Source organism: Simochromis diagramma, unplaced genomic scaffold (assembly GCF_900408965.1).
Source record: "Simochromis diagramma unplaced genomic scaffold, fSimDia1.1 OVJJ01000604.1, whole genome shotgun sequence".
Taxonomy (NCBI): Eukaryota; Metazoa; Chordata; class Actinopteri; order Cichliformes; family Cichlidae; genus Simochromis; species Simochromis diagramma.
Window position 1 is genome coordinate 4,210,594 of NW_024387416.1, and position 14,050 is coordinate 4,224,643.

The 14,050-nt window shown below is 41.0% G+C and overlaps 1 protein-coding gene across 5 annotated transcripts in view; it reads right to left on the reverse strand.

Annotated features, from left to right (window-relative positions):
* pcxb (pyruvate carboxylase b) overlaps window positions 1-14,050 on the reverse strand; it is a 294,355-nt gene that overhangs the window by 252,909 nt on the left and 27,396 nt on the right. For all 5 annotated transcript variants that reach the window (XM_040012478.1, XM_040012479.1, XM_040012477.1 and 2 more), the window contains 5 exons: window positions 12,132-12,297; window positions 11,013-11,158; window positions 7,213-7,330; window positions 4,549-4,616; window positions 2,098-2,181 (listed from right to left, as the gene is read on the reverse strand). In XM_040012478.1, the coding sequence (XP_039868412.1) occupies window positions 2,098-2,181; window positions 4,549-4,616; window positions 7,213-7,330; window positions 11,013-11,158; window positions 12,132-12,297 (582 nt within the window). The remainder of the gene's footprint in view (window positions 1-2,097; window positions 2,182-4,548; window positions 4,617-7,212; window positions 7,331-11,012; window positions 11,159-12,131; window positions 12,298-14,050) is intronic.

The window sequence follows — 14,050 nt, forward strand, 5'->3', positions numbered from 1 at the left end:
GAGAGGAAGAAGGGGAGGGGGACACAGACCAGTCACACTAAAGGCCAATTTCAAGTTACCAATTAACCTAGCAGTCATATTTGGACTGTGGTTGCAAGTTTGAGTAGAGAACAGAGAAGTCATGCCAGCACAGGAAGAACATGCAATATCCACCGTAAAGGCCACAGCTGGCCAGCAGATTCAAGGCTTCCTGCTGTGAGACATCAGTGCCAACCGCTGTCCCACAAAAAGCACAACATGTTCATCTTGTCAAGTTAACCAGTTACATTTTTTAAAAATCAGCATCAGCAATATGCCTCATCCCTTTATTACAAGCTTAAGGAGATCAGCAACAATGACAGGCACCAACCAAAGCTATCATAATACAGCAATTCTGGATACACTGCAGATAAGTCATCTATGACCAAGACCATTACCTGTAACTGAGGTCTTAAACTGTAGATCAGCGGTCCCCAACCACGGACTGAGTCATTTGGCACCGGACTGCAAGAGTTGAGGCTCGGCTGTGAAATTTATGGTTTTGAGGGGTTTTAGCGGGTTTTTTTTGTTTGTTTGTTTTTTTTAATCGTTTTTATCGTTAACTCTGTTTCCCTGGGTCTTTTCCCATGTGTTATGAATAAATCTTTTTTGGTACCGGTACTGGTTTTATTTTGTTGTATTTATCCACGACCCCTTAAAGGCCAGTCCTTGAAAATATTGTCGGACATACACCGGTCTGTGGGGCAAAAAAGGTTAGGGACCACTGGTATAGATTATATTCTTCAACTGTAACGACGTAGCAAATAATTAGATTACTGACTTTTTTCCTGCCCTGACGTCCAATCAGTCGCCAGTCTCCTAATCACTTTCTAAGTGCCACCGTGGGGAGACAAAGTATTGACTCTGGAGAGGTAAACTGGCAGGAGCACCTGCATGTTTGACTAAAAATATATTTGGCGCCAGTGTATCACTAACATATTGAAAGAGAAAGTAATATAATATATTTTATTGATGTTGTCACACTTTTTTTACCATTTGTATTTTACAGTTATTTCTATTTCTGCACTGACGAGTGAAGACACTATATTTCGTCATATTTAAGTCAGCTGGGAACAAAAAAATAAAAAACGGGTATGTGCATGAGCATGCATGCATGCTGTACTCTTGTTGGCACCCGTCATCCTCACACCAGAGCGACATCACTCTCATTTCAAGCTGTAATATGCAGTCAAGAGCTCGCCGCTGCTGCTCTTAAACACACAAGGAGACATGGTTTGTCACTTTAGGCAGACGAGCTGGGTGATGTTGATACGATTACTGGAGAAGGAGAAAAAAAAAAAAAAACCTCACTGCTAGAGCAAGGTCACATCACCAGTCTAAGTCTGTCTTACATAACGATCAGTAACAAAGATCATCCTTCAGCAAATCACCATCCCTGTCTCCAACCTCCTCCCTCATCGCTCCTATCCATTCCTCAACTGGACCATTACCCGAAAAGGCCATTTCTTGAAATCTCTCCTGAGAGATGAGGCTCGACTTAAGTGGCGCTGTCATAGTTGAGCCAACTTTTCAATGATTTTAAAAAAAGGCTAAAGACAAGGTGAGATGCTCTCCAACTGTTCAAACACTCATATTCACAATTGCATCCTCAGTCTACACTGCTGACATCCATTTCCACCCATTTTCAAATAACAATTTCATTTTCACAGTTAGGTAAAGCGCCAACATCCCCTTCTAAAAAAAATAAAAAATAAATAAATAAAAATAATCACAGGTAGTCGGCACATTAAAATTCTTGGGCAGTATCCCGTGGTCTTGCAGACCAATTATACACAGGAAAGTGAATTGTATGGGGAATTTGCTCAGGCTTCTTAAAAACAACCCGATGGTTGGCAGTACTCGCCAGGAAAGCCTTTTCAGTTTCAGTGAGCCATTTCTTCCCCAGGCTGCCAACTTTTCATAACAAGTGTTCTAAACTTAACGCTGCATATTCGACACACTGCAACCTGTTTTCACAGTCTGCGGAGCAAACGCCGCGTCCAAATGTAGAAGCTGTCTTCACATCAGGACACAACTGCAACAGGGGGGAGGGGGGCTGTATGGGTAAAGCAGCCTTACCTGTCTGGCAAGGTTGACAGCATCCGCGTGAAGACGATCTCTGAGATGAGGGTCCAGCTGGAACGCCGGTGCAATCTCCACAACCTTCAAATCAATAGGACCATCAATATTACCGACATCAGGAGGAAAATGAACATCTAAAGTAAATGATGACTGCAGTGTGTACTGGCTATAGTGTGCATCTTTAGATTGGACCCCTGTAAGCCTAGCTTTCATGACACAATCTGAAACCTCCTGGGATAAATGAAGGCTCAAAACACACAGAGGATAGCACTTTTGTTTTCCCAGCATCTATTAATAACTTTCCCCACAGAAATGTAGGACAATGAATCATCCGGAGAAACTGCAGAAAACCCGATTGACAAAAGGCAGCCCTGTTACCAAGGGAGCGTGACAGAAACCCAATGTAAAGCAGGGGTTAAACCCTCAGGTGAGCAGTCACCAGACAAAGACAACAGGGCTGGAGGCGGGGTCTGGATGTATCCACTGCCTGTAGTAGACCTCGATTATTAGTAGATTAGCAGCCCTTGAGGCACTGAGAGACACGGATGCTAATAATTCATTCTGACACTTCTGGAGGAATCTGGATTCAACTAAATCACAACACTCAGTTCTGATTCATTTAGCCCAACACAGAGGATAAAAATTTGCCTCTTAATTCTCTTAGACATTAGTGGTGCATTCGATAAGCCCGAAAGCAAATGGCTTTATTAACGAAGCGCTGAAAGACACGTGCAATTTAAAACCCTACCAAGGTTGTATGACTGAGTAATTAGCCATGGTGATGACTTTACACTATTTTAGGGGCATCTACAACTAGTAACCACATTTAAAAAAATAATAATTAAAAATTAGAAATATGAAACACGATAACTGCACATCATCATCCAGTATGTTGACCTGCTCTGTAAGCCTTTTTTGGGTGGATAGGCAGCGTGTAGCAGGCTTATTTTCATGGTAAACAGCGTTGATGAGTGTAAAGCTGTGGGTGATGAATCAGAACAATGAGCTTAAAGATGCTTAAATGCTCCAGAGAGCTGCTGGGTACTGCAGAGTTGGCAGATAATTGTCTATTGGTTCATTACTACAAGTGGCTGTTTACCCGTAACACAGAAATGTAATCTATTGTTTATAAGGAATGGTGCTTTTTCTATAGTGCTTACAAAAGTGCTCCCAAAGCCCCAGATTTCACTGTATTTCACTATAAGACAAACTAATAAACCTACTTCACCCATTTAGTCAATACTATAATTTGTCTTTTTATTTTCCCCGCTTGATAGAGTTTGTCATTTAAGTGTTAGTGAAACAGAGTGAGCAGATTATCTTGGTTATGCACAGCCTTGTGTTTAGTGTGGCTGCTGGGTGGCTGGGATCACTACGCTGGAGCCTGATCCATTTCTTTTCACTGCGTCAAACAAGTCGACCCATCAGGGCAGCTCAGTTCAAGGCAACGTGACCCGTCACAAATTTTAAAATAAGTGAAACCCCTAGAACTCAAAATCTATCAAATCTTAATGCCATAAAGAAGCCTCTCTCCAAGTAAGAGTAGCACTTCTGCGACATAAAGAAAACTAAAAATATCCCAGCTGCGCTCTGCCATCCCAAATCTACTTCAACAAGCGACTATTCTTGTTTCTGAGATTGAAAGAGATCTTAGATTAAGGGCAAAGGCAGATTAAGGCTGCCAGAATCAAAGACCAGCAGCTCTAGCATGAACAGAGCCACTAATATGATTATCATCTGTAATTTGATTAAAGGGGAAAGGAAGAAAGTGATGAAAACACATGATTAAAACTGCTCTGAGGTGACAATATGTAATGAAATATTACACATGTTAATCAGCTTCCTCTGATGAAAGCACTGTTACATTGAATGATTAGATGGCAATTTCTATTTCTATTCCCCCTTTCATCTGATATTCAGTCATTTTTGTTAATTTAATAATCAGGTGATGCCGTAATACCTCATTTCTCTCCAGTAACTGTCCGATGAATGCCCGCCTGATTAATATGAATGAATTTAAACGTTCTCAAAGAAACTGCTTTTGTTGATCCAAGTTGATTTGTCGGAGGATTATGCAGTTACTGCCAAGACTCCCATTCACGCAGGATTAACAGTGGATAATTTTTATTGGAGTAAGATCCTCTTACCCCCTGCAGCTTGGAGCTTTCTATGACACTCAGGGCCACCTGTGCTCTATTAACCATTATAAAGGATTATTAATGTCACACAGAGTACGCCACTAAATTAGCCCATTTCCTCAAATAAAAGGACAACTAAACACTACAGTCTATTGTAAATTTTCTCAGCAATGCATGCACATCCAATCCATGCTTATGACTTATTTCAGGCCCACCCACCATTATCAGGCACTTCATATTAATCTACTTAATGAAGCAACGCCGCAAATAAAATCTTAAATGAAAACAAAGACGAAAAAGAGGGCATCACCTTCTGGTGTCTCCGCTGAATGGAGCAGTCTCTCTCGTAGAGGTGGATGACATTACCATATTTATCGCCTGAGGAAAGACAAAGATGTAAGTGAGGAAATAACAGAGGAAGCATTTTTTTTTTTTTTTTTTTTTTTTTTTTTAAAGTAGATAAGCAGCAGTATGAGGACAAAGAGCAGTGTAAAGAGTGTGGCTGTGTTCAAGGACAGGACATTTTCTTGATGCTACGTGAGGCAAACCCAATTTTGGAGCATGAGAGACGGTCCCCAACCCACCGAGTCGTTTGGTACCGGCCCACCAGAGTAAAATTTATGGTTTTCAGGGTTTTTATCGTTAACTCTGTTTCCCTGGGTCTTTTTCCTGTGTTGTAGTAGTGCGTCTTATTTTGGGGAGAAAAAAAAAAATATTTGCACATTACCATAGCGACCAGAGAGCATTAAGGGGCAGAGAGGAGGATGTTACTCTCAATGTTGTTGGTGCATTTCAAGAGGATAATAAAGCTAATTACAGTGAATTCGCATTTATCATTATATTTACACAATACCGCTATTTTGTTGTATTTATCCACGACACCTTAAAGGACTGTCTGTGAAAATATTGTCGGACATTAAACTGGACCGTGCCGCAAAAAATGTTGGGGACCGCTGCTTTAGAGTGACCACAAACAGCTTTTTGCTGCAATTACAGCATCAGATTTGATCGATTGCTACTGCAGATCAGAGCTTTTAAACAACTGAATATGACATGAAATGATGAGTAAGACATTTTATGTCAATGTGACAACTCAAGGCTTCTTTTAGTGGCATCATTACTTAACAGGACTAAAACATAAGACTGATAGTTGAGAAGCAAACTAAATGAAATTCCACAGATTTTACTTAAATGTAGGGCTGTGCGATATGAACAAACTCTCATATCCCGATATAAGAATTCTGTCGTCCCGATAACGATATAAATCACAAAAATGTAACATTTTCTGTAAATTCTGTGAATCTCGGGCAGCTCGACTTGCGTGAAGTGTTTCCAGCTGCGCGTCATGTAGCTGGAGTCGAGTGTTTTAACCGATGCATGAAACGATACATTTTTAGTCATAAGTTGTAACGGCGGCCGTTTTCTTTGTGAGTATTTATTACACGGCGTGCTGCGGGGAAAAGCCTGTTCTGACGTTTGAGTCTAAGGTCTATTTTTTTAGCACCTGGCGGCTCTTTTTTTACTTCTCATCCGTAAATAATCTGCTCTTTCACGTGATTCAGTTTATTTTGAAAAGTCTCAACAGGATCTTGAGCTTTATTGTGAAAGGTTTATGTGGAACATAAACAAGCGGACACGCGATGCTGTTACCGTCGTTGTTGCTAACCACAGCACATAAAAACAGGCCCTTGTCTGTCCATAGTGTGGTTATATTAAATATAAGAGAAAGAGAACTTTAAGAAATATAGCCACTACAGTGACCATCAAAACGATGAAAAATTACCGCAAACAGTTTATTTTGCGACACCACGAAACAAACGATAGCGTAAAATGAAACGATAGGCGTTTTTATATCGTCATCCGATATATATCGTTATATCGAACAGCCCTACTTAAATGGTTTGATGTGCAAGAGTTCATTAAAAGACAAATGCAGTCAAGACAGTAGAGCCTTTTTGCTTCACTTATTTATTCCCCAAACACTTTCTAGATTGGTCCTTTTCTCTTCGATAACAGTGACATTTTTTAATTTGACTTCTTCAAATTTCTCCTTTTGTTCAAATGATTCAAAATCCAAAGCTATTCAGTGGCTCACGGTTGTGAACCATTTTGTTGTTACAGCTCTTCATCTGTAACAATTTTACTGAAAATTACTGCAGTTAATGGACCATCAAAACCCTTTCAGATCAACTTTTCCAAATAATCGTTTAAACTGTTAGTCATCACAATCACCTTGCAGAATAGAATACGAGCAAACATGTTTGAACCGCCATTTGTTGAGTTAAAACAGTCCAATAACTACAAACTATCACAGTTTAACCGCACTAGTTAATGTTATATACCTCTGAAATAGTTCTTACAATCTAACAGAAGCGAGGATTGATGGAAGCTGGGCAGAAAACGCAAAATAAATACAGGAAGAAATGAAACTGGATGGCAAAGGGAGGAGACAAGAAAAAAAAGGAGAGAATATTAAAGGGAGACCCAGAGAGGAAAGTGGAGACTGAAGGACTGCCAGAATTCAGAGGGCTGGCAAAGACATGGCTTTTAGCAGGTAATTCAGAAAATTCACAAAATCCTTTGCAAGCCCTAAAGAGAGCAATTAATCACAGTGAACATGCACACGCACGCACACGTGATTAGCTATGGCAAATTCTGAATGCCACCTTGTGTATGTGTGGCCATGGAAACATGCAGACACCTCTGTGCAGTACAGGCACTTCCGGCAAGTGTTGGTGTCGGATTTCAGTACTGTAATAGAGTGCTTGCAGAGTTACATGCACTAAAATGAGAAGATGTAATGGCTGGAGAATAAATCATCTTCCCTCTCCTTGTTCATCTGCTTCACCTCCTCCCTTAGCACTCTTAGATTTCAAGGGCCACAATGCAGTTTGCCTTCTTAATGAAACTCCGATAAACATAAACCAGATAAATAGTTAAAAGGCAAACGTAAATGAAGTCAGAGTGCACTTACCAAGGATCTGTACTTCGATGTGCCTCGGCTTTTCAATAAATTTCTCGACAAACAAGGCTCCGTTCCCAAAAGCCGTCAGGGCTTCAGAGTAGGCCCGCTGGTAATTCTCCTCAAGTTCCTGACAAACAAGAGAAATCCATACATGTCCGAGTTAGTTCAACCGTTCAAGAGACAGTCCCAGCAAACGAATGCTTTTCAAATGTATGGAGTGGTATTATTCGTGTTATTTAGACAACTGCTGTTCCCCTTTTGCACATAATATTTTATTTGTCCCGACAGAAATGTTTACATTCCCCTAGAGAGTAAGACGGGACACAATATCTCTGGAAGATCACAGTCCACCATGTTCAAGGTCACGACTCCATCTGTGTTTGTCAGTCTGCAAAACTCTGCCAGTCAATTCAGTCTCCTCTATGGAGGAAAGACACAAATCACAACCACGCGCCCTTCCCCTGAGCCTCAGGAAAGGAAACTCGAGTCCATCCTCAGCTGTCATCTCATAGCCTTGAGAAAAAAAAAAAAATGCATTTGGAGGCACAACTACAACATTCAAGGGAACTGCAGACGTCATCAGCGCTGCTAAAAGCAGTGTGTCAAAGAAAAGGGCAGAGATGGCACAAAAGGAAGCCACAACTTTCAAAGAACAGGAAATTATACAACTCTAATACCTAAATAAGCCTTTAAATATCTGATCAGACTCACAGGTTATCAATAAGGGGACAATCAAATGATTTGGAACCAAGCATTCACCAACTGGCTTTGTGACCACTTAATCAGGTGATCATGGACTGAAGCTAGTGCTACGAGCACAGGAAGAACAGCTGCTTTGCTAGTACGTCTACATCTCATCCAGTCATCATTCCTGCAAACTTAACACAACTGAGAAACCAGAAAAACCTGCTAGTTACTGTCAGGGACTCCCAAGTCTGACTGAATGCAACACTTTGGGGGGAAAAAATGCTTCAAAGTTGCTCAATTACATTGTCATTCACGAGCCTGTAGGTGCAAGAGGACTTTTGAAAGACTGGGAAACTTATGAAGATCGCATTTGTACTCCTTCCACATCTTCTCAGTGCACCGTCAGCTCTGGCCACTGGAGCTTTGATGCTTGCCATTCCCTCGTCCTCTTTCACTTCTTTTGGAAAGCGTATCACATCCTAGAGGGGTGGAAATACTAAAATCTAGCAGACTAGCTTATCTTAGCCTTGCTTATCAGTAAACATACACATCTCATCCTACAATATGTTGAGAATATTAGCTTCTGTCTGTTAATTCAGCATACAAATGACCTACGAGCCGGCCTTAATGGAATAAAAAGTCAACCTACGCATTGTTGCCTGGCGGTCCCAACAGTACAGAGAAACCTCTTTACAATTTCCTCACATCGTATCTGCTGGAGCTGCTGAGGCCCTTGTGACTCAACTGAATAACTAGAAATGTCAACAACTAATTAATTAGACGGGGGGTACAACTCAGAAAAGGTCACACTTTCCAATATGTTGCCGACTTGCAAGGCTCAATGACTACAGTAGGACGCAACGCTGCCACTACTCATGTAGATCAGTAACAGTGAATAAAGCCGGGCTTACATTTAAACTGACACTTGTCAGTGTAACTCGTCTTTCTCGATCCAGGCTTTAGTAAATGTTTCGGGCAGCACATCCGCCCAACGACATGATACGATACAAATAGGAGAGAGCGATCTGGTTAATCTGAGGGCCAAGTAAACACGTTAAACCATTTATGGTACTCATTCTTGAGAAATGCAGTTTAAAGGATAATATTACAGTGCTCAAAGGGTCATCAGGGAATATTATTATAATCAAGGGGCAGCAATGACGCTCCCTCCGCTGTCCTGATATTGCTAACGCTAGAAACAAAGCAACCTCGAGGCATGCACTAAAACAGGGGTGATAACTTGACACTTCCTGGTGTTTAAAGACATAAAAGCCCCTTTGAGGGACACATTTTGAGAAAAAAAATATATATAATTATAAAGGGTAAAATAAAAATCACATCTCTGGCTTCTTTTTAACCCTCTATAATTTCTAATATTATGTAATAAAACAGAAATAATGACTTAACACAATTCCCCTCATATTGAACAGTGTCGAGATAAACTGTACCGTCTCTGCTTGGCCAAGTCGCCAATAGCAATCAACTGAGGTTATGAGGTTAAAGTACAGCTATCCTGATTTTTTTTTTTTCCCACAAGCATTTCCCAAAACACCAAACATCAGCCAAGCATCGACGCTGAAAAGCTTAATGAATGTATTTTAAGGGACTCTTGCGAGGTTAACGGTCTGTAACCAGCACCGTTATAAAAAAAGATGCTCACCATACTCAATATAGATGAAATAAAACAGCAGAAGCACCGCTTACGCAGGCCATCACTGCACTTCTTGAATTATTAATGACCACTTTGTGTCATGTCGGGCTCAGACTGCTGGAGCTTGGGATAATTCGGATATTCAAAGAGAAATCTGATCCCAGACCTCGGTCAGTGACGACAATGACTCTGATTCAGAGTCTTGGTTATGTGAGAGTTTTACATCGCTAAACAAAAGACGACACGTTTGATATTTAGAGTTTAAATCTGGGTGTTTATGACAACACTTTTGCACAACTGAGAGAGCAAAACAAGCCAGAGCGATGAGTAAAAGGGGACATACTTAACAGGTTTATGCATCTCTTTATTTTCTATCAATTTTACATTTTTTGAATTGCTGTGTTTTAAGTAGTGATGCAAATAGATTAATACTGAAATCCCACCAGCTTGGTGACAATTAAGCCCCAATGCTTGATATAGCAGCCTGGGATTTGTCTAGAAACTGTCCCCTCTAGAAAGTCTACACTGTCCAGTCACATGAAGGCAAAAATGCCCCGGGTAATAAATAAAAAAAAAAACAAATACAAATTCCACCAGGCCTATGAGAAACCACACAGCATTATCGCCACAGGCTTGAGGAGGGAAAAGCCGCCAGCATCACTAAATGAGCACATTTTGCTGAGCTAACTGGCTAGGTCGCACAGGCACGTGTGGCTGCACTGAGCGGAGGTTTCCACCTGCATAGCCAAAGGGTTTTTCTGGATGTGGCAAGAGTTTTGAAACATACTTGCAGGCACTAAAGTTGGGATAATAAACAGAAATATTGCGAAGTCCAGTTGTTCCTTATTGCGTCATTGTTTTACATACAGTCTTGCTGAAAAAAAACACGATCTGTCGGCCATTCTTTTTGCACCAATCTCACATTTTATATCCAGATAACACTTTTGAGCCAAGAGATGAATCTAAAATTCCAACTCTTGTAATATGGGCCCACAATAAGATTATGCTGCCTATTTTGACAATCTTCTGCTATTTATATACTCTGTTTATATTTCAGTTATTAGTATCAAGGACATGTTGAGACATTTTACTCTTATGGACCAAAAAAAAAAAATCATTTAAAAGAGTCAAAAAGGTAAGATGCATGAAATCAGTTAACTGTCCACTTTTTAAACCGTGAGAACACTTTAACTGTGCCTGCTGGACAGCCTCCAATTATACTCACTTAAAAGAAAAGAGAAAGAGCCAAACAGAAATCACTCAGACTCCTTCACTAAGTGACCGAGCCACTTTCAGGGCACAGATTCCAATACATCCAGAGTGATTGGTGCCCAGTTTGAGATTTTCAAGCAATTTCAACTCGATTCAAAGCAAACCGAATGAATAAAAACTAGAAAAAGAAAAGTGTCATTAGGTTGGTCAGTCAAGACGCAGTTTAAACGGCTTCCTCTGACACCATACAAGCGCTCACCTCATATTCTCTGACCACCCTCATGCCGCGACCACCTCCACCATAGGCTGCTTTGAAGATAATGGGGAAGCCGTATGTCTGGGCAAACGCCTGCGCCTCCTGCAGACTTGAGATGGGAGCATCTGTTCCTGGGACCACAGGTACTCCTACACAGGGTTGGGTTTGTGACAAACATTACTTTAAAAAGGATGTCAAATGTTACAGAGGAGGGAAAAAGGAAAATAAAAACCTCTAGGACCATAATTATGACAGTTACTGATATAATCAAAGAAGATGGGCAGCCATTAAAGACAGCAGCGCAATCTAAGATTCACTTGGTCTTGAAATACTAAATTATTTAGTGGCTCAAAATGACAAAAGCATCCCATTAATAGAAATAGAGCTTGTTAGATTTCCTACAGTTGCGTAAAAGAAAAAGAGCATGCTCTTAAAATATTCATCACCTCAGTGAATACAAATTTAATACACGCATTAAAGCGACAGCAAATGCAAAGGCAGAGTGAAAGGTAGATGGAGGTGTGAGTCATCTTGCAGAGTGATTTAAATTTAAACCACACTCTTACTAATAGCGTCACAAGCTTTACATGCACACTACCAGTCAGCTACGCTTCCATTTTATCATAGTAAGTATACAACTACTACCATCACATAATACGAATCTATTATACACGTTTCCAATTCCATATTTTCTCTTTACTCCAACAGCCTTGTATGACTCAAGGTTCAAAACAATCTTCATATTTTGCAGGGCCTTGGTGCTTCAGTTCATCCTCTGATACAAGCCGTTTCAATTCTCCCTTCGAGCCAACTTTCTTCTGATTTGCTGGCCCTTGCAGAATGAAGGCTTGAATAGCAGGGTTGTGAGGCTGCTCTGCTCACCTGAGATGACCAAATTAAGCACATTTGCCATTTTTAAGAGCCAGGAATATTTTAAAAATGCTGTCAGGAAAGGGGCATTTGGAGGAGTCTGAAGCCTGAGATATTGGCTCATAGAAATTTCCTGTACTGACTTCATTATTTCAGACACCTATATCTAGAAAAAGCACAACAGGTCCACTATAATGAGCAAGCCTCAAAGTACATGCAACTGAGCATCATTTTGGGGTGGTCGTATCATACCTGCATTGATAGCCAAGGAACGAGCCTCCACCTTGTCACCCATCTTGCGCACAGTTTCTGGAGATGGTCCGACAAACATCACCCCGGCATCCGAACAGGCCTGAGCAAATTCTGCCCGCTCAGACAGGAAACCATAGCCAGGATGGATAGCATCCACACCGTTGTCCTAAGTAGGCACAGATGGATAGACTTTTTTAAATTCACCCATCCCAGAGAAAGTAAATATAGCTCAGCTAAGCTGCATGAGTAGTGTTAAACAGAGAGCCACTGCGGGCCTCAGTTAGCACTTGGCTGTCTATTAGTGAGAGAAACAAAGAGGTGTCACACACTAACCTAAATGCTTTAACACATGCAATCTCATGGTAGTGCAAAGAATTTGTGTTACTTAAAAAATGGTTCTGAGTTCATTTTATTCTCATTTTATCTTAGTTACCATTACCTTAATCATCATCATAATGGACACCAGTAGGAGACTGAGTGAACAGACAGGCGTAGATAATTTGAGGGTCAGCGGGAAGGTATCGAGTAAGTGCGCGCGCGCGCGCACACACACACACACACACACACACACACACACACACACACACACACACACACACACACACACACACACCAAAGGGTAGCAGACAGATACAGTAGCTGCCGAGGCTGACAGATAGAGCCATCTCTGGATCAGTATGTGCCATCTGCTCTCGGATACAAGGCGGACTATAATTATGGGCTGTCCCGTTGTTAAGGGAGCTGTTACTGGCAGGCCAAAAGAGGCACTGAGCCACACAGAAACATAGCAAGTGCCATGCATGCACACAAGCAGGTAAAAGACAGAAAGAAAGAAAAAACCCACAAATTTAGCAAGACATGGACAGCAGATGAAGATTAACAGAGGTTAATACGATACAGTAGGGTGCACGTGTGGGCTCACGCATTCACGTCCAACACAACTGTTTTAATTGTCATGTTGGACAATTTTAAGAAAGAAAATCATCATCTTGTTAGCGGCTAAGTGAAGATACATTGTGAACAAGAGGTAAACAAACTAAATTTGAAAGGGTGAAAACAGGAACACACAATGCTGGCATGGGCTGAGCTCTCAGATAGCCAGACGGATTTTTAGAGAAATGAGTTTGATGCCAAAGGCTCCCCAACTTGGCTGGCTCACCACATGCCCACGCAGAAAAGTATAAAACATGAGAGATTGATCAGAAAAATGATAATAAACTGACAGCATATCCTGGAGGGGTGGAGGGAGGATGGGAAAGATGCAACAAAGAGCCGATATGATCTACACAGAGATAAGTGGCACAGGGAAGAGGAGAGGAAGGGAGATGGGAAATGAAAAGTGAAAAGGAAGTAAGGAGAGGAGAAACAAGATGGGGAAAAGGAAGAAACAAGAAACTGTGGACACTAGACACGGATACTGACCACGAAGGAAAACAACAGGGCAGGGGTGTGCGAGTAGAGCATAGAAATACAATATTCCCTTTTCTTGTGCAAGTAACACAGTGAACAGAAAAGAATCATATTCCAGTCCATGTCCGGTCTCCAGCTAGAAGCTTTTTTTTGCTCCACTACTGACAGCAAAAGATGAGACTTGCATAGCATGGATTTTCATTTCAGTCAAAGGCAAAAATTCAATTACAGTCAATACAAAAATTAATAACTCGCCAGCAGCACTTTATCAAATTCTTCATTTAGGGGACCGTTAAGATGCGTATGGGCACTGTACATGACAGCGCTGTAAGGAAATGGAGTATGCTGGTCTTAAATCAGGGGCAAACGATTGAACTGCTTTCATTTTGGTCAGAACATCAATCTGAAAATAAACCGTTTTATCTGAATTGCCTCATTTTGTTTATTTAACTCCACCGAGAGCCAAAATAATAAGTGAAAAAAAAAAAATCTGATTACCACATAGCTGT